The 25728-nt window shown below is 37.3% G+C and overlaps 3 protein-coding genes across 5 annotated transcripts; 1 reads left to right on the top strand and 2 right to left on the bottom strand.

The window, feature by feature from the left end:
- Positions 1-621: 621 nt before the first annotated feature.
- On the bottom strand, positions 622-4350 carry LOC124197393 (protein lin-9 homolog). Of its 2 annotated transcripts, none has more exons than XM_046592835.1 (12): positions 4281-4350; positions 3745-3962; positions 3502-3673; positions 3309-3445; positions 3039-3250; positions 2748-2883; positions 2492-2662; positions 2043-2156; positions 1631-1978; positions 1365-1571; positions 1108-1299; positions 622-920 (listed from the first exon to the last, which is right to left on the bottom strand). In XM_046592835.1, exons 1-12 carry the CDS (start codon positions 4297-4299, stop codon positions 666-668), a joined length of 2181 nt encoding a protein of 726 aa, XP_046448791.1. In that variant the 5' UTR covers positions 4300-4350; the 3' UTR covers positions 622-665. The 2 variants fall into 2 exon arrangements, with proteins under 2 accessions (XP_046448791.1, XP_046448792.1); XM_046592836.1 differs by having other exon boundaries at positions 1386-1571.
- Positions 4351-4863: 513 nt separating this feature from the next.
- On the top strand, positions 4864-7249 carry LOC124197392 (vacuolar protein sorting-associated protein 33A-like). Of its 2 annotated transcripts, none has more exons than XM_046592834.1 (12): positions 4864-4952; positions 5018-5095; positions 5177-5373; positions 5438-5544; positions 5604-5737; positions 5797-5990; positions 6052-6139; positions 6203-6307; positions 6375-6669; positions 6742-6868; positions 6930-7090; positions 7175-7249. In XM_046592834.1, the coding sequence occupies exons 6-11, from the start codon at positions 5881-5883 to the stop codon at positions 6994-6996; spliced, it is 792 nt and encodes a 263-aa protein (XP_046448790.1). In that variant the 5' UTR covers positions 4864-4952; positions 5018-5095; positions 5177-5373; positions 5438-5544; positions 5604-5737; positions 5797-5880; the 3' UTR covers positions 6997-7090; positions 7175-7249. The 2 variants fall into 2 exon arrangements, with proteins under 2 accessions (XP_046448790.1, XP_046448788.1); XM_046592832.1 differs by having other exon boundaries at positions 4865-4952; positions 6930-7099.
- Positions 7250-8417: 1168 nt separating this feature from the next.
- Positions 8418-13905, bottom strand: LOC124196735 (kinesin-like protein KIF14). The gene is made up of 10 exons (XM_046591916.1): positions 12550-13905; positions 12328-12487; positions 12027-12231; positions 11817-11946; positions 11389-11754; positions 10888-11208; positions 10491-10829; positions 9709-10434; positions 8860-9639; positions 8418-8797 (listed from the first exon to the last, which is right to left on the bottom strand). Exons 1-10 carry the CDS (start codon positions 13513-13515, stop codon positions 8636-8638), a joined length of 4155 nt encoding a protein of 1384 aa, XP_046447872.1. The 5' UTR covers positions 13516-13905; the 3' UTR covers positions 8418-8635.
- Between the last annotated feature and the right edge of the window lie 11823 nt (positions 13906-25728).

Genomic DNA, 25728 nt, shown 5'->3' with positions numbered 1-25728 from the left:
TGCGACGTGGGGTGGCGGCTGAAGCCCCCACCGGTACACCTAAGGTCGCACCATAATAGTATTAGACTAATTTTCATTATTTCAGTATTTTTCATTGGATTCTATCCTAATATAGTTACAAAACATCTTGTCCTGCTTGTATTTAATGTCTTATTACATATTCCTACTGCAACCTCGCATTCCTAGGAGATGCCTTCATAATTACATCAATCAAAGTGCAAATAAAGGAGTAATCTACTAAAGAATAAACTCAAACGAGCTCGGTTCGGTCGAACACCCCTTAAAATTGCATGAATTCTCCTCCAACTTTGATTTTTTTAAAGGGCGTTTCTGGTTCCTAAAAAAAAAGATATTTGCTATATTTATATTTGTGTTTTAACCCAATGCGTTTTTCTGTATTATATTCATTAAAGAGTTTAATGATAAAGGGAATCAAAAATTTTGTTAAATGAATATTTTTATTATGTGTGTATCTTTTGTAATTTAAAAATGTCTTTCACTGAACATTTGAAAATCATTCGGTATTTTACTAGACAATCTGATTCGCATTATTTACATTTGAATTGATTGAAGATTTTTTTTACTGTTAAACGAGAGGTTTCAGAGACATGTCTAACAAAATTTTTTCTACGCCATGAGTTAATTTATTTCTGTTTCAACAATAGTTAATGGTTATCGTTATCATTGGGTAACGGTAGGTTCCTAGTGGTGGAGGTGACCGCAGGTGCATTAGTTTCGGTACCGTTGAACGGCGTCATGTGGTCAAAGTTACACAATCCAGATTGGATATGCTGCACGTGAACTAAAACATGGTTCCTAAGAGAAGTTAGATTCGATTTGTCTAAGGACTTCCGCAGTTCATCTAAGGAGTCGTGTAAAGCTTGAAGCTCGTAAGCGTTGCGTTCACTTTCCGCAAGGCACTGAAAAAAAAAAAGTATTGAAATAAGTAAAGAGTTGCAGTTTACATAAACGACAATCTGATTATCGATTTTAATTTACTACAATATAGTTAACTATAAATCATCAACTAAAAATATCGGTAAAAAATCTAGCAAATAAAAACTCGCAGTAACAATAACCACGAGCGAATAAATACATTACAAATACCTTGATTTGGAGCATTAAAGATGTGAGACCAGTGACAAGTGCAATAATCGGGGCAGAGGTAACATTTGGATGTGAACCACTTCGAGTATCCAACTGAGTTTCAACCAAATCTCTAGCTTCTTGATAACACAGTTGGCGAATACTATCTGGCCCAGCTAATGGGGATAGACCATGCTCTGAATCCGGAGCAATCTAAACGATAAAAATTCCAAAGAGTTATTAATGTGACTATTTCAGATCGAAAAGTAACAAAATACCTCATGGCATTGTTGTCTGACCTTAACTAGGAGGCTGTTGAGTTCCGTATTCAATTCTTCCAAATCAAGGATGGTACGAGCATAGCGTCGTTGAAAATCGGGTGCAACAGTTTCGCCGACTGACTCTCGGCGTTCAACTTCTGTATTCATATCTCTCAGTCTTCTAACCTTATCTTTTTTCATATTTAAAATCTTCGAGAGTCGTACCTATAGAACAAATATATGTTACAAATTTCCAATAATACGCAGATTTTCAAAGGACTTACGATTGGTGTCAGAACGTGGATGGGCAAGGAGCCAAACGTCGTTTCTTGTGGTGTCAATCTTGAATTAGACGATCCCAAGACAGGATCGCTGACTAAACTTGAAGAATCAGAATGAGAAGTGTGTCCAATTCGTGTGCCACTGACATGTGAAGTTAAAGATAAAGTAGGCATTGCAACTTCAAGGGAAGACTGTTTAATGGGCTGTTGATGTTGACTCGAGATTGTTAGTGTTTGCTGCTGTGAAGCCATCAGTGGTATTATTGCGGGGGTCGGTGGTAAAACAGCTGGGCGAGGGCGAAACCGTTGAGCCAAACTCGATATCGAAATCATGTCTACTGTTTCATTCGACTAACAAGGAAATTTGTTTTTAGTTGAAGATGTCTTTCGTTGTCAAGACGAACATTACACGTACCAAAACTTCGTAATCCGGAACAGAGTGTGTTCCCAATCCTTGTCTATCAAATGTGATGCGGTATGTATTATTGGACGTATCTACGGCATCGATTTGGCCAACGAACAATCCATCCTTTAATGGGAAGAAAAAAATAAATAATTACTACGTATTTATTTTTCCTTCTTTTTAAATCATAAATAATTATAGTCACTAGGTCATAGTTTTAACGTCACACTCCACATATTCTTTTATTGAGCTATGTATACCCACTTCAAACTCTTGCGCTGTTATCTTAAAACACTTAGAATAACTACGGCAATCATCTCATATATACTAAGGGAATCGAAAATACTTCGGCATTTCATTAGACCAACGGCATCTTGGTATGATCACACAAGATTGCCGTCGACTGACGAAAAATCGATAACAATTTAAGTAAATAGCTGAAGTATTGTGCTTAAGTGTACCTGTGGTTGCCGAAGTCTGGCCGTCACTTTGGTGCCGATAACCAAAGGCATAGGGATAAGATCCGGCAAATCCCTACAAAGAGATGCCATATCGCTTACTTTGCGCTGTTGAACTAAACGAATCTTCTGTCTTTTTTTGGCCAATTCTCCTCTTTCTTCATTAAAAAATGCCTAAAATGAATCAAGAGGGGGAAAAATTGGATAAGAAAATGTTAGAAACTGGACAAGCCATTTGCATGAATAAAAATTTAGGCACCTGAGAACAACGTCTTGGTCTTCCCATAAGACGACGGATGGTACACCACTGGGATCTAGTAAGCTGTCGCAATTTCAAGCTGGGGAATGACTCTCGTAAACATAGCATAAAGTCATTGTCGCCTTCAAACAATGCTCTAAAATAAATAAATAAATAATAATAATTAAAAAAAAAAAACGGTTACAGCAAAATGGAGTGCTTCACAAATTATAAGGAAATCGACGAAACACACAACTACAACCATTTCTTTTTCCCCATGCAAGGTATAAAATAAATGGCACAAAAACGTACTGGTCTAGATTACTGTAGAACCATTCATAGCAGACCCATTTGTGCGCTTTGGGTAACTTAAGTAAATTGCGTAAGCGGACACCAAGTTTTTTCAAGTCTTCGGCTTCTTGCTCAGCCGTTGTTGCTGCAACCGAAGGTAAAGCGGCCGCGGCCACAATACTCCGAGCACGACGTCCAACAACTAAAGGTTCACTCTTCTGCTTTTCCGGCAACTAATACAAATGATATAGTATACAATTATTGGCAATATTTAATATATAAAAATTTTACCTTAAAAGCTGGCTTAACCTTCATTTTCTTTAGCTTTGCCTTAACTCGATTAGTAGTTTTGAGCGGCGTCGAAGCATTTGATCCACTGCGACGTTCCGGAGTACCAGTTGCACTGCCAGGTGCAGATCTTGTGTGGCCTGTAACACAATTTACTGTTAATCATGATTACATTTTTTAAAATAATTTATTTAACCTCTCTTTATTATTTTTGAAGTGGTAACTTGAGGTGCTAACTGGTTTGAATGAGATGATCCACTAACACCACTGTTGGATTTTGTGGATTTCCTTGGAGATTTATTAGTAGATTGGTTGACAATAGTATCATCATCAAAGAACAATGGATTCTTTTTTCGAATTCTTGCTGGCTAAAATAAAAATTAGTTTCCACAATTTATTACATCATATAATCAAATAAAGTCCAAATAGTCTCACTTACAATGCCTCTTCTGTTCAATGTGATTGGATTTGAAGTGGTACTCCCAGTTATTTTTGAACTAGAGGATGAATTTACATCACTGATCCGTTTTAATCCAAACATTTCTGGGCCTAAAGTCATTGCTTGATTCGCCTGTTCTGAGTCATCTCCAAAATCAAGCTCTCTTTTCACTTTGAATCCTCCATTTTTGAATGAAAGTAAAGCTTCTGCAGATTCAGCTATACAGAATTTCAAATATAAATATTAAAGTTAAGTAAAACTCTTAACACAATGTACTTCAATTGATTTGGAAAATCTATTAATGCTCAATTTTCATAACAATTGGTTGAATGAGAAATTACAAACTTAAGCAAATATGAGGTAACAATATAAACAAGTAAGGAGCCGTTCTAGAGCTTAACCCAAATCGTATCAGACAGAAATTTATAATAAATTATTAAAACTACAAAAGATTTTCAAACTGAGTTTAAAGAAAAAACATAATTAACCGTCAAAGCTTAATTGTTTGTTTACGTTTTGCAGTTAAGATAACTTACTTTCAAGTAAATCCGCCATTTTCAAGCAGTTTTTTCAACTTTCAGAATCGCTCGAATCGTCAAGCTTGGGACGTTGCCGCATTGACGAATTGTAAACCAAAAAAAAAAATTAATAAAATATTACATTTTTCTTGCTGATTTAGTGATTTTTTTACTTCTAAATTATAATAATCTAAATCCTTTTTCTAATATTTTATTACTATTTTAAATTGTAGCTTGCATTTGTTATTGGATACCTCATAGCTATTAACACTCTCGAATCACAGCAAATTTTTATCCCTGAGGGTAGTACTTGTACTACCAGAAGGCATTAAAGTAAATGCGGGTGTCTGGGTGTGTAGGAGGGGGAGGGATGTGGGGGGAGTGTACGCTGTTCTGGGCCAGGCTTCCAGAACCTTTAATTCAGAATCAGAATAAATTTATAGAAATCTAAACTACTGCATCGATTTTCTTCAAACTGTTTGTGTAAACTTACAGTAATTTATCTCAGCGGATAGGTAAGTTTCGATTCATTTGGTAATACTAAATTTAATTTAATTTTATGCGGATTTAGTCATTAGCTTTTTGTGACTTAGGACAACCACAACATCAATTCGATTGTCTGTTTGTTTTGTTTTTGTTGTCTGATTTATCAGTTAGTCAGTTACCGAACGTCGTCATCATGTTGACATGGTTAGCTTGCAATTTGTAATTATTAAAGTAACGCATAATTTCAACATTCCTGTTTCAATTCTTAGGCAAAAGACTATACTATGGATTACCTTATTCATCATTGTCATTGTAATTGTTTCGCATAGCTAAATGCTTCATGAAGGGTAAATCAACGCAATATCATTTATTATTTTGAGTTTTCTTACGTATTTTGTTTGCCTAACTAATTTTGTTGTGACGCCCAGGAAAATGACCATAAAATGGGTTTGCTTGATTTTCATGGTAGTGTATTAAACCATTTCTGTGAGTCACTCATTGATTTTGTTGTGACGCCCAGGAAAATGACCATAAAATGGGTTTCTTGATTTTCATAGTGCACTAAACCATTTCTGTGAGTCACTCACTGATATAAATACCATATGATGAGTAGTCATCATGTATGGTAAGCACTGAAATAATTTACCATAATTGTAATGCCTCACGATAAATTTTATTTTGACTGTTAGGCTAATGATTAGAAGTTAGACATGAATATGTATCGTCCTCACCTAAATTTGGATGTGCACGTGTCTGTTTCAGAAAGAAAGTTAAGGACAGGAGAAGATGAGCATTGGTAATACTAAATTTTATTTTATTTTATGCGGATTTAGTCATTAGCTTTTTGTGACTTAGGACAACCACAAAATCCATTAGGTTGTCTGTTGACAGTCTGTTGATGTCTTGTTCAGTAAAAATAAATTTCGTCAACAGTTTTGTTATTGTTACAGGATATTGTTTCTCTTTTAGAGAAGTTCAGTGGAACAAAGGTATTTTGGTGTGTGCTATTCCATTTAAGAAATGTACGTAAATTCATCAATTATGCTAGGCAATATTTTGGGATGAACAACTCACTGGCCCCATTGGTTTGGTGGCAGAATACAGTTTTCTTAAGGAACTAGATGTTGTAAAAATGTTTCAGTTAAAACCTGGGCGCTTGCCTTCCATATCTGTTAAAAATATGCTGTTCATCACAAGACCTGAAGTTGAGCTGATGGATTGTATTGCCGATAACTTGCACAGGTATGAATAATCTACATGTTTTAACTTTAAATAGTCAACAATAAGTTAATTTACATTTCAGCGAAGAAAGCCAAGGACATTCTGCTAGTAAGGAATATCAGTTAATTTTTGTCTCCCGACGAAGTGCAGTATGTGAACAGCGGCTCAAGGTTGGTTAAAGTTACTTAAATCAGCGAAGAAGAAATTGTTGACAAAATTATTACTTCATTTAGGACAAAGGAGTGTATGGAACTCTTACTTCTATTGATGAACTGCCTGCTGATTTTTTCCCACTAGATAGTGATGTCATTTCAATGGAACTCGATAATGTTTTCAAGGTATTTATTTATGAGCCAAACTTTGAAAGGGATTGCTTGTCATCAATTTCTTCAAATTTATTCTCAGGATTTATATGTTGACAATGAAATCATCTCCTTACACCAAATTGCTCATGGGTTAATGTCCCTCCAAAGTTTATATGGCATTTTCCCCAACGTTGTGGGTAAGGGGCGCCATGCCCGTAACGTATTCGAATTGATGACTCGAATGCGACGTGATATTGGGGTAGACTGTGATCCCCCCATGTCTCCGTTGTTCGACACTCTCATGATCATTGATAGGACTGTAGATTTGATAACTCCTGTTGTCACTCAGTTGACCTATGAGGGTCTTATCGACGAATTCCATGGAATAAAACATAGTAAGAAAGTATTGTTAGCTTCTGAGTAAAACAATTATTTTACTTGCATTTTGTGGTTTCATTGTTATTTAGATACAGTCAAGCTTCCAGGAGAAAATTTTCAAGCCTCATCAAATGCGGGCCAGTCACCTCGCTCTGATGGTAGCTCTGTTAAATCTGTTGTTCTAAACTCGGCCGAAGAGCTTTACGCTGATTTGAGGTGAAATTTTTAATCAGACAAATTTTGCTTCCGACAGTTTTAAAGTTATTTATTTTCGCAGGGACAAGAACTTTTCAGCCGTGGGTACTGCACTCAGTCGCAAAGCTAAAGCTATTTCAGCTCAGTAGCCTGGATAACGCCATTGTTGCATTTGGAGGTGTTAAGGTTTCTGCATTCGCACGCGATAGTGGAGAAATATTCCTAGACTCCTTCGATGATTCGGTAATCATGGTTAGTTTAAACTCAATAATATTTCTCCAGCAGTTTTTTTCATCGGGATTTTTTTTTCTTGTGTATTCTCTTTAGATCAACCCGGATATACCTGATGAAAGGGAGCTGAGGGAGTGGCTTAAAGACAATCAGTAAACAAATCCTTTTTTACTGATTGTCTGAAGATCTTAATTACTTGACGTCCTTAAACATCGACTGCAGCTAATTGCCTCCATCTTTTTTCTCGAATTGTTGCCTCCATCTGTTTCCCTGAATTGTTGCCTTGCCTCAAACTTTTTTCCTAAAATATGGCTTCGATCTTGTAACCTGAACTGTTGCCTTTTTACCTCAGCCCTTGTGATGGAGAAATTGGGCCACTGTCTGAGTTTAACTCAAGAATTTCGTAAAATGATAAATGATAAAATAATAATAAATTTATTTCGTAAATGATAAAGAAAAAAAATCCAGGAAATTACAATAAACAAAATCTTACGAAATTCCTACATTTTAATTGTTTTGAAAATATAAGCAAAAGCTTTTAACTGATATCTTGCACGTTAATACCCGAGGGCGAACCTGGAAGGGTCTTGTTTCCGCATTAAGCACTGCAAATGAAGTATGTCCAGAGCTGTGGACATAAAAAGAGAACTTTCTTTAGATTATCTGGTATTTGAATTATTGTGGCTATTTTATACCCCCGTCACATCTAATAAATGAAATTAAATAAATACTTCCTTTAAAAGTACACTTGAAGGTCCTAGCTAGAATTTTGTTTAGGATGTTTAAGTCTATCAACTTAAAAATTAAAATGTGCCTTTCAAACGATAAATTAGACGTAGTTTGCATATTTCCTCCCCTTCTTGTTATGCAATAGTGTATTAGAAGGTAACCCACGGTGTGTTAAAGCCTCGTTCCGCCCACAGCCTTTTGGGAGCGTTTTACTTATCGTAGAGGGTTTAAGCAACCGGTTCTTCCCAACGGAAAGCCAGTTGTCTTCTATATTACGGTTGCTTAAACCGAAAATACGTCATACGTAATAGGTAAAACGCTAAAAAAGGCTGAAGTCTGCACGAGGTTTTAACCCTAACACACTTTAACGGCTTTTTAGACTTCTGTTCGCATTGTCTCTCGAAAGACGCAGGCCTGGAAGTAGGGGGAACCGGGAACCCTTCCGTCTGGCATGACCTTCTTGAAATTTTCAAGACATTTACGCTAGACATTATCAAGAAATCAGACATTTTTTACGAATATTTCATATTTGTAAGAAGAATTGCAAGTAATAGCTGTCCTATATTATTTCCCTTGAAAACGGTAATCATAATTAAGGAACGCATCAAAATGATAGGTAGTTTTGTTTATTTTCAGACGAAACAAAATAGTAGTTCTAAACTAGATCGCGAGAAATATAATACACAATATCGCCAAGAAAGACTTAGTATGGAAAATCTGACATGCAAGTAGGAGAATTTTTTTAAAAAAGCACATTTAGACTTATATTACGGATAATTGTGAAATGCATAAGCTCCAAATACATTAATTCAGGAATTTGTGCTATCTTCAAAGTGACATCTCTGAAACATTAAAGCGAACAGATTTATGTGGGCGTTTTAAGCTTCCGTTCGGTTTCAAACTCGATTTCGAAGGAGTATGAAAAAGTAATGCTTTCTTTATGGCTGACGGTGAAATAGGCACTTCTTCCAAGGACTCATCGCTTTCCACCTAAAATAAATGACATCATATTTTTTGGTTCAGTTTTTAAATTTATGTGAATTTTACTATACCGTTTCAAATGTAGAATTGCTGATTTCGGATTCAATAACGTCATCAAAGTGTGAGGACTTGCGGGGTGTTGAGGCTAGTAGCCGCGCTGGGAGTGGACTATAACTTATGTCCCGCCCTCTTCTCAGAGCTGTCATCCTTCTTCTTTCTGCTACGATTTTGTGCACCGAATTTACTGCGAATGAAACATCGCACAAGACTGACGTTATATCTGCAGAGACACCCATTTGATTTGCGTAAGCGGTGGCCTGAACTTCCAATGCTGCGGCACACAGTTTCACTTGGGTCAGATCGGCCAGTTCCAGATACGACAACAAGTTTTCGACAGTATTCGCCATGCGCAACAAAATATCAATTCGTTGATGAAATTTCGAGTGAATGGCAGCGACGTCCTTTTCGCACAAAAATTTACTGTCAATGTTTTCCGTAAACTGTTCAAGAAGGATTAGAACTTGTGTTATGACGTCGTGAGAAGCTTTCACTAGCCATGAATCTCTCGTCATCAAACTGGAATTGTCTAGATAATCGATCGAATTTTCATCTGGAAGCTGCGCAATTTTCATCCGGACATCGTCAGCGAAACCGATGGTTGCTTGATGCACTTTGGTTTGAGCTGAAACAAATCCCGTGAATGCGGTTGCAGACGTGATAACGTCCAAATTCGGAACTTCGTTGCAAAAAACGACAGAGAGCTCGCAGTAACTAGCAAGAATGGAATTGAGTGAGTCCTGCGTTCGGTGGACCCAATCGTTGAAAAGACCAACAGAGTCCAGTGAAATACCCTAAGGATAAAAAAATAAACTTAAATCATTTGTGAACTTTTATTTTTATACTTGTACCGAATAACGAACCTGCATGACGAACTCTAGGGAATTTTGTAGTTTACGTCCAAGTTCCTTGGTACTCTGTATCCAATTGGCTCGGATACTTGATGGTACGTCTCTTTTGTGAACGAAAAAGCTGACTAATGCTGGGTAAATGGCTAAAAGTGTGTGGGCGTGGACAGTGAGTGGAATGACAAAAGTGTACGTGCGATCAGGAATATCCAGCACACGCTGAAGGGAAGAAGCAGCAACACAAAATGTGGAATTCAAGTCGCCGTCACCCAACTTGTGAATCAGTTCTTTACATGTGTCAGCTGTCCCAGTGTTGATCGTTGGGGATCTTGAGAAAAGTAAGCTGGAGCGTCTAGAAGAATCGAAACTGAATCGGCTATCATCAAGAACGCTCATACTGCTGTCGTGACGTTTAAGCAGTTTATCCAGTTTTTCTTTGATGGCAGGGACGAATAGTGCAGAAGTGCCGTCTTCCAACTGCCACACATCGCCTCTCTCGAAAATAGCATCAACGGGAAAATCCCCTGTCTCATCGACGGCTTCTCGCAGCGCTTCCAAACGTTGCCGCAGTGTATCGACATTCCAGTGCATTACTAGCTGGCGATCCCGATCTTGAACGCATATCAATGGCTGTAGGTCTTCCGTAAGCGCCTCTTTCCGAACGAAAGCATAAGGCTGTTGAAATCGTCGACAAATGGCATTGGTCTCATTTAACATGGATTGAATCACAAACGAGGATTCCTGGAGTTAAAACAAGATTATGAGGATTGTTAGAACACACAAAAAATGGGTTATACTTCAGAGTTTTTTGTTGGTTGAGCTAGTTTTCTTTGTGTATCTCGAAGGAGCGATTCAATTTCTTCCAAGTTCGTAGACTTCGATGTAGAAGGTGAAGCGAGGAGTGGCGAAGGAATATCATTGGATTGCCGTTCTTGCAACACCCGATTAAGGGACGCGATCTCGTCTTCATAACTATGGCGTTGCAAAGAGATTTCTAAAGCCGCTTCTTGGCGGAGCTCTTCCATTTCGGCTATCAACAAAACCCTTGCCTTTTCTTGGGCTTCTTTGATAGCTACTTGCAAGCGTTTTTCTTGACAGTTTCTCAGTTCTTCGTGCGCATTTTCAAAATCGGAAACCTATTGGGGTAAAATGTGTAAGCACTCAAATATATTTAGTATTGATCAAAGAAATTACCTTATTGTTATTCATTTTCTTCCCCTGAAACTGGGAATCATTTGGGTTGTGCAAATGAAAATAATGGGTTCCACCAATAATAATTCGATCCCCATGGCGAAGATCTACTCCAGTTGAAGTAACCAGCTGTCCATTTACATACGTTTCCGCGTTTGCAGTCAGTCTAAGGTTATCTCCAGAGAGCTCAATGCAGCAATGTTGATCTTCAATCATTACACCGGTTAACTGGATAGCTGGTAGCTCAACCGAACAAACTGGAGGACCCACCCAATTTTGCCCCGGTTTCAAGGGGAAGAAAAGAGTTCCAGACAGCAACGGATCCTACGAAAAAGGCATTCCATTAAAAATGACACGCGATTTATTTTATACAAATATCTAAAAATATCAAGGTTGCAATTTCGTTATATAATGTAATCGTTATAGGATGAATTAGAGAAAAAAAAAACTGAAGTAAGCCTACAGTTTATAATAGTGCAGTTAAAATTTATTACTGATGCTCACCTGATTTACGTTGACTAGACAGGGTTTTTTAGGATCTTTTACACTGGAAATACCAAAGTTCGCTAGAGCTTCTTCCGCTTCAGCTCGCTTCATTTCAGCTTGAGTCACCTTTTCTTGCCAAGAAATATCTTTTTGACATTCGACATCTGCCAAACGACTCTTCAGACACTGAATTTCAGTTTCAAGTTGTTGAACACGCGAGGAAGACTCGTTGGCGCTGCTACCCGCTACAGCTGTCTCATCCGACGAACGAGCATTGGCCTCATGTAAACGATTTTCCATCAGCTTAATCTGATCACGTAGGTGACGAATATGAACGGAATTGGGATCCTCGCAAATTCTTGCAGTGTTGACTATCTTACGAGCCTACATTGTTTTCCAATTTAAACATTTTTTCAGAGACATAAGTTACCAAAAATGTTGCTAACCTGACAAGCGTAACGCAAGGTTGCTAACGTTTCTTCTATGTGAGCTGCGCATGGACTAACAGTGGCCAGCATTACTGTTTTTGAATCACCGCCCAAACTTTCCTTCAAAAGCCAAGTCAATACCGACTCCCTGTTTTAAAATATGATAGAAAATTAGTTCCACAGAAAAATTTTAGATGGAATTCAATATAAATTTTGAATAATTTTAACCTGTAGGGTACGAAATTTTGTTCGGCTAAAGCAGTGATAACTCGTCCCAAAGTCAACAACGATTGATTGATAGTTAATCCTTCTTCTCGGCGATCACCAACGGACTGACAAGAAGCTACCCTTTCACTTCCAGCTAAATCAATAAAATTTATGCGGCTCTGCTTCCGAACTTGGTGCGATTTACCATCTAACTTTTCTTCTTGACCTACATAAAAGAATTTTGCAATTAACCAATTGCTTTAATGATCGTCCTGTAAAATCAGAAGTATATTTAGACTTCCTTCAAATAAATATATCTTACTTTGTGCTAATGTGATGGTAAATATAGCATGAGAACGTGAACTATGTTCATTTGCAGATGTTGCTGCAGTTGCGCGTTGCCGGTTTCCAACCACAAGCCAACGCTGTATTTCTTCAAACGAATTAACTGCATGCTTCGAAAGATCAACTACATATGGACCCTGTACAAAAATAGTTGCATTTAAAAATTTTTGAGACGAATACAGAAAAATAATTTTCTTACATTTTGTGGGTGTTCACGAACGCGCAAGCTTCCTCCTAATTTACTTGCAGGACACAAAAGGTCTTGAATTTTCTCTTTATAAATTTCGAAATAGCTTATTTGAATTTCAATTGAAAAGTTATCAGCGGGATTCCTCGTAAGTGGTTCAATTTTTTGGAAAAGGTCGCGGCAAAAACGTGGTACAATTCCACTCTCCACATGCAATTCATTTTTACTGCCAATATTGCCCATCACACTGAAACTCTTCCCAGAACCTGTTTGTCCATAGGCAAATAACGAGGTATTGAATCCTTTGAAGGCTTGAGAAAGTAATGGCCTTGCCAAGCTTTCATAAACTTTGTCTTGATCATGTTGTTTGTCATGAAAAGCGGCATTTGACAAAAAGCAGTGATCGTAAGTAAAAGAGTGTGTTTGCCCATAATCTGTCAGCACACTCATTTCATTTCCCTTTACACTAATTACAGGTTTCATTTCTATTTCAGTTTTCTCTTTATCAGTTTGAGGACGAACTCTTACAGCAACTACTAAATTGCTGGTTTCAACTCCAGAGCCACCCTGTTCACTAGCAAGATTTCTTTTTGGGGTTTCAAAACGTACTGTAGAAAAAACTTCAGGTGTTCTCACAATTGTTGACATAGATATTTCAGAGCTTCGTGGACCAGACCTAATAGGTGTGCTTAGTTTGGGACTTCCAGTAGAGTGTCTTTCATTCATGGTAAATGGAACTTTCAATTTGTTTGACTGTTGGACTCCACACCTTGTAGAGAGATCTCTTTGTACATTTTCTAGAGCATTAGATTTTTCTCTTCGTTCCATTCTTTCTATTTTAGGGCTTGGTGTTATTAATGCAGGTGTTTTTGGTTTGAGGTGGCCTTCAAGTGGTGTCTTTGTTGAAGAAGATGATGTGGTAGTACATCGTGGGTTCTGATTTGATCTTGACCCTGCAGAAGATGCTGAACCTTTCATTTTTAAATATCTATTTGAGATTCTTGCCACTTAGTTCTTTGTCCAAATTTGTTTACTTCTGGCAGTGGGAACACGTTGACAATCACGCATTATAGACGACTGTCACTTTGGAAATAGAATATTCACGAGATTTTCACTATTAATTAAATTTTTGAAGTTTCTATATGATTCCTTAAACACTGTTTTAAAATATCTTCTTGTGAAAATACGGGTAGTTACGCCTATAGTACCAATTTTCCAGTTGAACGATTTCACGCTCAGTCTTGCACTCTTGCACTACAGTTGAAAGAGAGAGAAACTGATTGAAACCAGCACTAGTTGAAACTTTGAAAAAACCGTTGACGAGATTGGCGTCTTCTGCTGTTTGGCGCTCACACGGGTTTGATTTTAATGTACAGGGATGCCATTTTCCCAAATTGCTAAAATGGGGAGACTTGGATTGGATCAGGGGTATAGAAAAGATTGTTGCCCAACTTGTATCTTATTTTGACATGGGGTCATAGAGAATTAGAAATTTTTTAAATGAGCACTATTTATACTTACTTTTTAAGAAAGTGAAAAAAAACGGACGAAATCGGACGGTGGGATGAAATATAAATTTACAATTGAAAATTTGAAAATGGGAAATGGTGGTCTAATTGAAAATATTTTATAGTTTTTAGTACAAAAATCAAAGCTGATATGTTAATAAATGTGTTTTTAAAATTTAAACGTTTTTTATGTAGATTTACTATTTTTAAATGAATTTAGTATCGGTTTCCGCGTCGACATTTTTCCGCCGTGTTTAACACGGCGCTTATGGCAGTATGCGCCATCTTAAAATTAATGCTGTATAATAACGAAAAAGCCTTAAAATCCCCAAATACTCTAGTTTTAAAGCCCATATAACCTAGTTTACTTTTTACTAATTATATTTTGGGGGTGGGAGAAATCGGAGGAAGGGTAGCAAGAATGTTGGCGACAGTTGCCCATGTTAATTGCTTAATTCTATTATGGAGAGAATCAACCAGTGGTCTTTATCTGTGATGGGGCTTTGAAGACTCTTGTGGATGATGTAGCTACGCCCATTGCTCCTCCCCTAACTCCTCCCCTTTTTTTATAACATGAGAGCATTGACATCTATGAGTTAAAAAAGAAACTGAATTGTTACGCTAAATTTCTCGTCTCTGAACAAGAAGTTGCTATGCCTACCACTAGAGAGACTCATCATTCGGGGAAAATTTTGCCGTTTTTTTCTTTTTATTTTTGTTACACCCCTAAACTTTAACAAAAAAATTTATTGAATTACTTAAAATGTAGGTAAACTTGGTCTTCATCTTTTAGTAAAAGCTAGAAGTGCGTAGGTATAGCGGTTATTTTTTTATGATTTTTTTAAAACAGGGCCCTTTTTTGGTAGCGCCATAAGAAAAGCACGGCAACTGCCCAAAGTTTTGCTCGGCGGTTACGCATGGCGCCAGTTCCAGGGGGTAGGGAAATGTACATAAAGGGGGGGGGGGCGTATTTTTTTCGTGTTAACAGTTATGTAGTGACCCCCCTCTCCAAAAATCTTAACACTACAGCAACTAGGTTGCTAATAAAAAAATAAAAAATAAAGTTGCGTAGTGCCATAAGACGCCATGTATAAACGGGCGAAGTTGGTACGCAGTACCAACTTCGCCGGTAGGTACTGTAGGGGGCAAACGAAAACCGCCCCGTCTTACTCCAGTCTCCCCTACAGACGTACAGTACCTACCGAAAGTCTTTGGAAGCAGAGGACCTTATGCAAAAACGCTGTTTTTGCAGTCCTTTCAGTACTACAGTTTTTAAACAAATTTTGTGTGTACAGATTTTTGTTTTTGTTTTCTGAAGTACTTTTGGCCTGTTTTAAAATACTTTGGAAAGCCGAGAGGACCTTATGCAATTAGGCCACTTTGGCCTTTTTTTTGCCTGCGTTAGCTTTATTTCAGGTCTGATTTTCAATTTTTTTATTGATATTTTCTTGGTTTCATTTCAAGTTGAAAAACGAAATTTTATTATTCCCCTTTTTTCCGCTCCTATCCCTTTATTTTCTTTCGCGCCAAAGAAAAAACAAAGAGTCAAGATAATTGTTAACGGATAGCACGTCGCATCATCACATTTTCTTCATGAACTTTGTTATTTGTGTTTATAGTTTATATAGTCATGAGTGTAAATTTCTTGAGCAGGAAAATTGCTCTGTATGTTTTTATATAAAATTTACGGAAGGTATACTAAAAAGCACACCTTTCCCCCTTTTTAGATTTTTTTTGCGCTTTTCCATTCTCTTCTTCCCTCCCTTTCCCTCTTTCAACTTTCCCACCAGAACGAAAAAAATTAGAGGAACAGTAAGCTTCCTCAGCTATACCGTCCGTTAATTTAAAATAAAAACATATAGAGCAATTTGCTTGCTCAGGAAATTAGCACCCACGCATGACTGTATAGTAAAAAACATCTTCGAAAATGTTTGCGTTTACTGTTTAAAAAATACAATATATAATGTAAAATTTGCAAAAAGTATTATAATGAAATAAATTTACGGAAATCAAATTATTTTTACATCTATTAAATGTTCCTTATGCTCTTATTCATCATATTGCCAAGGTTGAATGTTATTTGATGAACGACGTTCTTGTAATAAAATAAATCGTGATGGACAAGCTATGCTTAACATTTCGTCAAGACACCAAAAGCTTACAAGTTTACAAGGGACCTTATGGCGGACGGTCCCTCCGTAAATTCATTATTCCTAGAGATGTACTGGTCTTAAAATTTTTTTATTTGTCTACAAAAATAATGAAGATAATAATGTTTAAGACTGTAAAATTACTTTGCCAATATGTTTTATCATGGTTAGTTGTCTGGTCAGAATAGTACTTTGACCTCAAACAAATTGCAACACACTTTTTTCATGAACATTATTTCTACTAACTTTTTTAATCTTCTCCTAAACCCCTTCCTCCAAATTTTAATTTTTACTAACATTAAAATCAATTTGAAACTACATGTATTTTTGTAGTTCAATCTTGACCTTTTAACAAGCAATCCACTACTCAAGCGCACAAAAATCCCGGAACCCTTTTTTCCCATTTCGCTATGGAACGTAAAAATTTGGAAAAATACAGGCCTATCCAGTTTTCTACTCCGAATTCGCCTGTGTTTTCAGAAGTCAAATATTCTCTGCCGTTCGCAAGATATTTTCTGTTAAAGTTTGGGTTTTTTCAAATTTTGACAATTTGGGGGAGGGGGGTCTTCGATATCGCTTTTTGGGAAACCCGAACCCCCCCCCCCCCCCCACAAAAAATTCTCCCAAAAATTACTCGGCCACCCCTAAATGCAAATCAAAAAGGAATTATTTTTCCGTATTTGATTGGCTGAGTTATAAGCAATCTAGTAAAGGGCTGATTTGGCCAATTTCCCAACCAGCATAGTCGCCATTTTTTATCACTCTTCCCTTGCCTTCCTGGCGGATGACGACATTTTTGGCTGTTCTGATCAGACTATAAGCTATTCAGCTTTAAATAAAGCTATTTTTCTATTTTGATTCCGCTATAGTTCACCCAAACTCATACAAATTTCGTTTGGTTGTGTTAGCGGCGACGGCTAAAGCTGAATAACTTAAAATCATAACTTTACTCCATTACATGTCTAAGACTGTAACCCGGAGCTAAATGGGCAGTTTTTCTTACAAGGGATGAAAAGATTTAAAAAAAACACGGATTTGACCGGGATGGGCAAAAATTAAAAAGAGCCCCACGGGACACAAAAAATATACCGGCACGGTCACGACCCTGGGAAAACAACACAGTCTTCGCCAGGGAACTGATACTTATCCGATTCCGTGTTGGTCAAAAACGGATGTTTTGAGGGGTGTAGAACGAATTGGTTTCCGTTCTCTGACGCTGGGGTCGCACGAAGGCAATAACATTTTGCTATCCCCCAATTCCCCTCCCTTTTTCGAAATCGGATTCTTATCAGTTAACAGATTGTTAACGCGCGTTAATCAGCGTGTTGTACAAATCAGCAAACGGACCTGTTTCCGTCCAGAATGTGATTGTGTTATTGAATAGCAAACAAAGAAAATGTCGCAAAAGAAAAATGATCTGTTGAAAGATTTAAAAAAGAGTTATATTTGCAAAAGTAAAAAGATTATAAGAGGGAAAAAAGAAAAAAAAAGAGAAAAAAAGTTTTCTCAAAGTTAAACGACAAAGTTCATCTGTTCCCCCAGATCACAACAAAAAAAAGGAATCATCAAAAAGAAAAAGAATGAGAAAGGCTGTTCTATTGAAAAATAAAAACACCAGACAATGGATAGAGAAGATGTTGAAGTAGCCAACAACTTTCACGGTAATTTTCAGCCTAATAGGATAACTGTCTTGTATGAAAATCTAAATATTTCCTCGACTAATTAGGACGAGTCCGTTAGAACAATATCTGAATCAAATTCAAACTGATTTCAGTATCGATGCTGACGGGGGTGTACCTTCGGGAGAAGAAGTAAAGAAACATGAGAGGCGTATCGGCCAAATTGCTGTTGATTGGGATGTGCACTGGGAGGAATTTGTTGATGGCCTATATATATTTTGATTGATGTTTACAAATTTAATTATTTTCAGAGGTTGCAGTTCCGTGCTTATTTGTTCCTCCGCAATGCCAATCTTATCTAAGCATAAACTCGTTGACAATTGAGCCTTTGAAGAATAAATTCATGATAGTTACTGTCACACTTTTAGGTAATCAAATTTTTAAAACTAAAACTGACTCTTGGAATTGAGCCTTCCTTCGGGTCCATATAATTAGACTAAGACGTAATTTAATGCGACCGTTAACATTTTTCAATTGATTAGATCCCAAAGGCAGATTTGATTTAAGTGCAGCGTCCTTCAAATGTTACAATCCATTGTGTAGGAAAGTTTATGAATCTTCAATGGAAGACTCTGTAAGTTAAGGATACTGGCCTTGATCGCCGACAAGAACATTCACGCTCTTTACACCATCCTATCTTACTCATTGGTACCATACTAAACACAAAATTGCTTAAAAGGTTTAATCAAATCAAAATTCATCGGCAAATCAATAATTCAATTTCAATAATTCTCATTTGATTGCAGGCTAATTTGAATCAAGTTGAGACAAGGAAAAAACTTACTGTTCCGCTTCTATCAAAGAGTGGGCTTACTGAGGTGGGCCTTCACGGCATACTATGTAAGCTCTTTCAAAGCAAAAAAAGAGAAGAAGGTAGTAGAATTCTAATTTCCACCACTTCAAAAAATAAAACAAAAATTATTTAATAGATGAAGGATACAGATGTAATGTATATATGTATATGCATATGATATATGTATACATATATGTGTGTATGTATGTATGTAATGTAAGTATGTCAGATGTAAAGAATTCAGAGTTAAGTGTGGCGTCCGTCACTGAAGAGAAATTGGTTGATGACAACGCCAATAAAAAAAAAGTAAAAGAAAATTCCAAATTCTTTTAAAGCCGAACGGGAAGCCAACCTAGAAGGGTTTTATTTGACACATGGATGGGTTCGCAAAATGATGAGGAAATATGGAGGTAAATATAATAAATGCAAGTTTCAAAATTTTCGATCCTTTGTATATGTGCTCATGTAAATGTGCGATTTTAAAATGCAAGAGGCCAACACTAAAGCTACTTCTCTGTTGACGTTGATTAATAAGCAATCAAAATATCAAATTACGAAAGTAATGTATTCAACGGGGTCTTTTCCTTGGAATTAAACCGCAGAAAGTATTCTTTCGTAATCCAAAGTAATAATATATTTTCTAACGTTGAAATGTGTGTGGTTTATTGTAGTAATCCTGACAGCCAATTAAAATTGAATTGACACTTGGATGATGTCAAAACGATGGAAAGAGGAAATATCACAAACCAAACATGAAATGAAAAATTATCTCGAAACACTTGCCCAAATGCACTTAAGACTTAAAGAGGACATTTCTATTCAGCACAGCGATAGTTCAGAGCTGGCAGCAGTCATCAGGAAAGAAAGTATACAATTATTTTTTTCAAATAAGATTAGCTGAAATATTATTTCTTTCAAGGTTTTTTTTACAATATCCACGATATATTCAATGTCAAGAGGGAAATAATATGTTATAATTACCTTGGAACTTAAAAGCATTAAAGGGAAAGTTGCAAGAGCGGTCTCACTCTTCAAAATTTACATTACGGGAGCTTGAACTTTACCTTCGAACTTTACCGTGACTCAGACCGTGATTGTGACCAAGACTCCGATGTTAATATCATCAAGACTCCAACAGTGACTCTCACCAAGACTCCGACTTAGATTCCAATCGTGATGTCTCTGAACCTGACACCATGACTGCATTGACTGTGTAGAAGTTTTCATTGATGTGGGAGTATATCACTAATAAACTTGTGTCTGGTAACCAACAATTTCTTTCATTAAAATAGAATTTAATGTATAAGATTAAGGCAGTCGTCTATATGCGACTGAAAGAAACTTGTTGAAGCGAGATAAAATTTCCGCTACCGTTGTTGACATGGATTAGCAATAGACTGTTTTTTAAATTCATATTTGGGTTCCCTATGAAAAGTTGAATACAGCGTACTAGTTTAATTATTATCTGCGGTAGACTGTATAGCATTGCATGTGTTTGCGTGAAAAAATAAAAAAAAATTGTTCGTCGTTAATTAATCATATTTGAATTCAGCATAAAAAATAAATTATAATATTATTGAAGTTAGTTTGCATAGCGTAATGTTGGTCAGCGTGAAAAAGCGTTGAGCATGAATTACACGGACATGCGTATAAAATAGAATTGTGTTTGAATTCATATTTAAATCCAGCTTACAAATTTGAATATCGAGCATTAATTTCATTGTTTTTGGCGGTAGCCTGCGGTATTGGTTTTCGGTATTGGTTTTCGACGAATTTAAAAGAACAAACAAAACGACGCAATTCGCTTTCCTTATCTAGGCGACCTTTTTTCGAATTTTTTTCGTCGCAAACGACAAACTCTCCCCGAAAATAATTGAAATAATGCTCTTACTCAATTTTTTCAGTTGAATTTAAATATTAATTCAAAAACTGTATATTTTAAGTGCATGTGGATGTAATTCACGCCAAACGATTTTTCACGCTGGCGAATATTATGCTATACAACTACCTTCGATAATAAAAAAAAAAGTCTTTCTTCAACTTTTTACGCTAAATCGAATATGAATTTTAAAAACAGTCACTTCTATCTATGTCCGTGAAACCGAGAACGCTTTTTCACATCATGATTCGACCATTCCGACGACCACCGAATGAAAAAAAAAACACAATTACACATACATCAGGGTTTCACTTCCACATAAAATCACAGACTTAATATACTGATCTCGTGTGTCGTATATCGTCTGCTGTGCGTCGCAAAAAAAAGAAAGCGCTGAAAAAGTTTACAACGCGGTAATTTTCTCCGGTTTTAAGGTTGGCCGTCAGCAGTACAATCCCGTGCCGACAACATGCAAGTCCTAAACCAGTTTCTTCCTAAGTGCGGTGACTTGCAGAGCATTTTATTTGCCTGATTCATATGTGGAGTTTAAACAGTTATCGAATCCTTTCTAAAGAAAAAGACAATTCAATCAAAAGACACAAGAAAAACTAACTTGTGGTTTTAGTTTGTTGATCTCTTCCTCATACTCGTTCTTTTTAGCATCACTGACGATTACCGCATCCTCGTATAGCGATTTGAAGTGTCCGCTAAACAAATGTACGTGTTAGTGTAATGAAGTGACAAACAAACAGGCTGTTGAACACACGCCAATGTATTTAAACTGAGTCAATCTAGAGGTGAGACCTTCACTATAAGACAACATGGGTGCAGGGTTGCAACACATTACAGTTAATACACCCGTCTCCATAAATATCCGACCCTCCCAAACGGCGGGAATTTTTTTAATACCGCTGCAATTATTCTTGATACTAAATATCATTGCAGCGGCATGTAAAAATTCTATTTTTTTGTATCTTAGTTAATTCTTTTGTTTTAGCAAGCGCGAGTGTGGGTGGGGTTAGAAAACAAAAAAATTTAAAAAGAACGAAATGTGGATTAAGAAAAGAGAAAAATGCGGTAGTATTTGGTATGGCACGAGCATTAGAGCACATGGGAAGGTTTATCGGGCCTTTAATTGCAATGTAAAGTTAATGCGAATGGTCGACCAAGTCTCACAATGCGGAAGAACGAAGCACGGAACTGCAACCTCTTAAAATAATTAAATTTGTAAACATCAATCAAAATAAATATAGGCCATAGACAACTTCCTCCCAGTGCACATCCCAATCAACATAAATTTGTCCGATACGCCTCTCATGTTTCTTTACTTCTTCTCCCGAAGGTATACTCCCGTCAGCATCAGTATTGAAATCAGTTTGAATTTGATTAAGATATTGTTCTTGCTGACTCTGAATAGGTGACGTTGTAATTATTCGAGGAAATATTTAGATTGTTATACAAGACAGTTATCCTATGAGGCTCTAAATTACCGTGACCATTGTCTGGGGATTTTTTTTTCAATAGATCAGTTTTTAGGGGTGCTTTTCATTCTTTTTCTTTTTGTTTATTCCTTTTTTGGATGAGATCTGGGGAAACTGATGAACTTTGTCGTTTAACTTCGGGAAAACTTTTTCTTCTCTTTTTTTTTCTTTTTTTCCCTCTTGTAATCTATGCTATTGCATTTGTGCGACCCCATCTTCCGAGAACGGAAACCAATCCGTTCTACACCCCTTAAAAATCTGTTTTTGACCAACACGGAACCGGATCAGTATCAGTTCATTGGTGAAGACTGTGTTGGAAAAAAATCAGGTCACCTAAATCAGGTTTCATTTAGGAATCAGGTTTCTAAATTTATCAATGGATTTTTCAAAAAGGATTGCAAAATGTTTATTGCTTGACATTTACAAATTATATTTGTATTTTAGTACAAACGAAAATTGATACAAATAAACTCTTCAATTTTCTATGAGTGCCACAACAATACTGCCTTCTTGATACTCCTGGAGGTCCTTTTCTACCATTAATTCTACTTTTTGGCGGAAATTTGTTAAGCTGTTCTATTTTCGTATTTCTTTCAGTCGTTGGCATATTGCATAACGATATTCTCTATGCGACTACTAGAAGTCGAAGCCCTGGGTGTCCCATTTTACACTTTTTGTCGAATTTTTGATCGCACTACATGATTTGGGTTGTATTTTTAGTCAAAATGTGCATTCCATTAGTTATTTTTCCAATAAAATAATATTTAGGGTCCCCACAATGAAAAAAACCGTTTTTAGGACAGCTGGAGAGCTGGGAGGAGACTCAGCGAAGATTGGTGAGGCAGCTGGTAGGCTAAAGGCTGGAGCTGGAATGACTGATTTCTGGCCACGGCCCAGACGCTTGGCAGCTGCAATAGCGATGAATGAAGGGTAGCAGGCAGCCGAGCAGAATTTCTTTCTGTTGATGAAGCTGGAGAAAGTGTTGGTGCATGCCTCGTTCCCGCAAGCCTTTTCCATCTCTTCGGTGTAGCAGCTGAGAGAAGGAGCACCGTGAAGTAGCTGGGTGAAATATCCGGGTGTTTAGTTGGAGCAATCGGCCAAAATGGCGCCGGCGGAGTAGTTCGTCGAGAGGCTGACCACCCACCATAGGGCGGACAAACCAGAGGCTGCCCCGAGTCGGTGTCGTAGAGTCGGTGAAGTAGAGTTGGTGTAGTAGAGTCGGTGTAGTAGAGTCGGTGTAGTAGAATCGGTGTGGTCGGAGAGAGCTGTAAACGAAGAGACGGCTGGCACCCAGATGATCAGTATGTAGCTAAGTTCTTAAAATTTTGCTTGCCCGAGTAATAAAATATGATGATATGATGTAGATGTAGGGAGCATCGAGAGACTCCGATAGTTAAAGTGGCTATAAACGTCAATCCAGATAGAGCTATTCATTCCAGGGATCATTATTTCTTTTATTCCTCGATGCCAAGCGTCATTCTGGCATGCCTCATCGGCAGCTGCCATCTAGTGACGTTGTTGGAGTGCTGGATGGAGGCTACCTAGTGAAGAAAGTTGAAAACTCGAGCCGCAGCGTGATGCAGAAATCGGAATTAGCATATGCAGATGTATGAGAGAATAACTGGGTAAGCTCCGCCAGAAATCAGCAATAAAGTAGGTTGTTCATGCAGATATGGCAGTGAGCATGCAGGGTTTTAAAACTTTCCCATCAGTTGAATCCGGCCAGATGATGAGTACCGGGTAGGTAGTGATTGAGGTGGTTGGGCTGCCAGATGTAGTAGTAAGCCGGAAGTGTGGTTAACGACTTTGAGAGAGCGAACGATTTTTTTCCGTTGTTTTATATCCGGTCATTTTTCCCAGTTATCAACTGATGTAGAATGCATCCAATCTAATTGTTCTTCTTTAAGCTCCAGCAAATAAAAAAGCAACCAGCTTCTTGGTCCTAGAAAAGTAATGAGTTGCCTTGGGAAATCAATTAGCAATGGATCAAATTTCGGGAATTTAGGCTTTTGCGATATGTAACGAGTTGGGCGGAGAATACACAGAAGCCTTGGAACCATGTCTAGTCTAAGTGCCGAAGGTAGATCGTACTCAAATATTGCAAAAACCACTAATTCTTCTGACAAATACCACAAATGGTTCAAAACAGATTTAACACAAAGTTCTGCAGCCGACTTATTTTCCCTGGCGGATATTTTCATCAATGACGGAAACTTTAGATCGGATGATGGGGCAGCAGATGCAAGGCGGGACTTTAAAAATGCTTCTGTATAAGACAAAGCTATGAAATTCGCCATCTTTTTGACGCCTCACACCTCATCAACAGACGAATGAATTGGATAGAAGCTGCATCTTCAAATAGTATATAGCATACGCCATAAACCTAGCGCGATGGTGGGAGCCTTTATTTAAAAAAGAGAGCAAACGAGATTAAGCTACAGTAGTTTATAAAACAGCACATCATTTCAATCATAATTCTTCCTAGAACACACCTGGTTTTCGAAATTTGAAAGGGTACACAACCACGCGAAGATACACTAAAGTAAGCTTCAGCAATTCCCTGATATACTCGCGGGTAAAAACGTCTTCTTCCAACAGTTTATTGCCCCACTCACCAACGGATTCAGCTATAGCTCGTAGTTCATCACAGATTTCACCTTTATCAAGCATTTGCTGGTCCTTAAGGTGTCCGTATATGTTGTTAGTATCAAGAAATTTTTTTAAAGTACGTTTACTAACCGAAATATCTTGATGGTTTATGTTTGGAAATTCTTGACTGAATCGGGGACTTGGGACATGTATTTAAAATTAGCCAATGAACATAAATTACTTCAGTCCGTATTAAAAATTTTAAATGTTCGGGAGTTATGAAACCCAAAACACAAAGAAAAAAACAGTCCAAAAACGGGTTTTTGCGTTGTGGGGAACCTAAATATTATTTTATTGGAAAAATAACTAGTGGAATGCGTTTTTTGACTAAAAATGCAACCCAAATTATGAAGCGCGATAAAAAATTCGACGAAAAGTGTAAAATGGGACACCCTAGGCGAAGCCACTCGGGTTGGACCGAAAACCGTCCTGGCACCCGCCTCGTTAAAAATACCTTGATTGGGTTTACGTTTTTTAGGTTTTCTCTTTCAAACCGGGCAGCGGCCAGGGATTTCATGACCCGGGTTACTGCCCTAGATATGTCATATTAGCTATGAATCATATATGGAAATTTGTTTTCTGCTAGCTACTTTTTCACAAAAATTTTTTTATCGAGTTTGAGTTAAAAGTAAAGCCCTTTAGGAGTGTTCAGGATATTTAGTTTGACAAGAGAGTTTTATCCTTGTCGCATAAATAGGCCAAGAGGTAGATTTTGTCTGTCGTCGGAGAATCATACTCCTCAAAAGAACAGTTCATTGTTAGACGGCGGATTTTCTTGATGTCGCGATTCGGACAGAAAGTTTTTGTCGAGCTCGATATTTTCAGCGTCACCTTTTAGTCAGGCAAACTTAAACGCTGGGTGTGAGAAGGCCGCTAAAACATAATCGTCAGAATAAAAAAAAAACATCAAAAAAAGATCTCCAATACTAGCTCTGACAATTTTGACTAAAGCATCATGATCGTTGGAAGGAAGAGACCAAGAATACAATTTTCCTCCCCTTGCCAGATGTCAAGGTAAATTGCAATGGAAGCCATAAGAGACTAATATTTTC

The sequence above is a fragment of the Daphnia pulex genome, chromosome 7 (assembly GCF_021134715.1).
Source record: "Daphnia pulex isolate KAP4 chromosome 7, ASM2113471v1".
NCBI lineage: Eukaryota > Metazoa > Arthropoda > Branchiopoda > Diplostraca > Daphniidae > Daphnia > Daphnia pulex.
The sequence above is the reverse complement of the archived record's forward strand: the minus strand, read 5'-3'. Positions and strand labels throughout refer to the sequence as shown.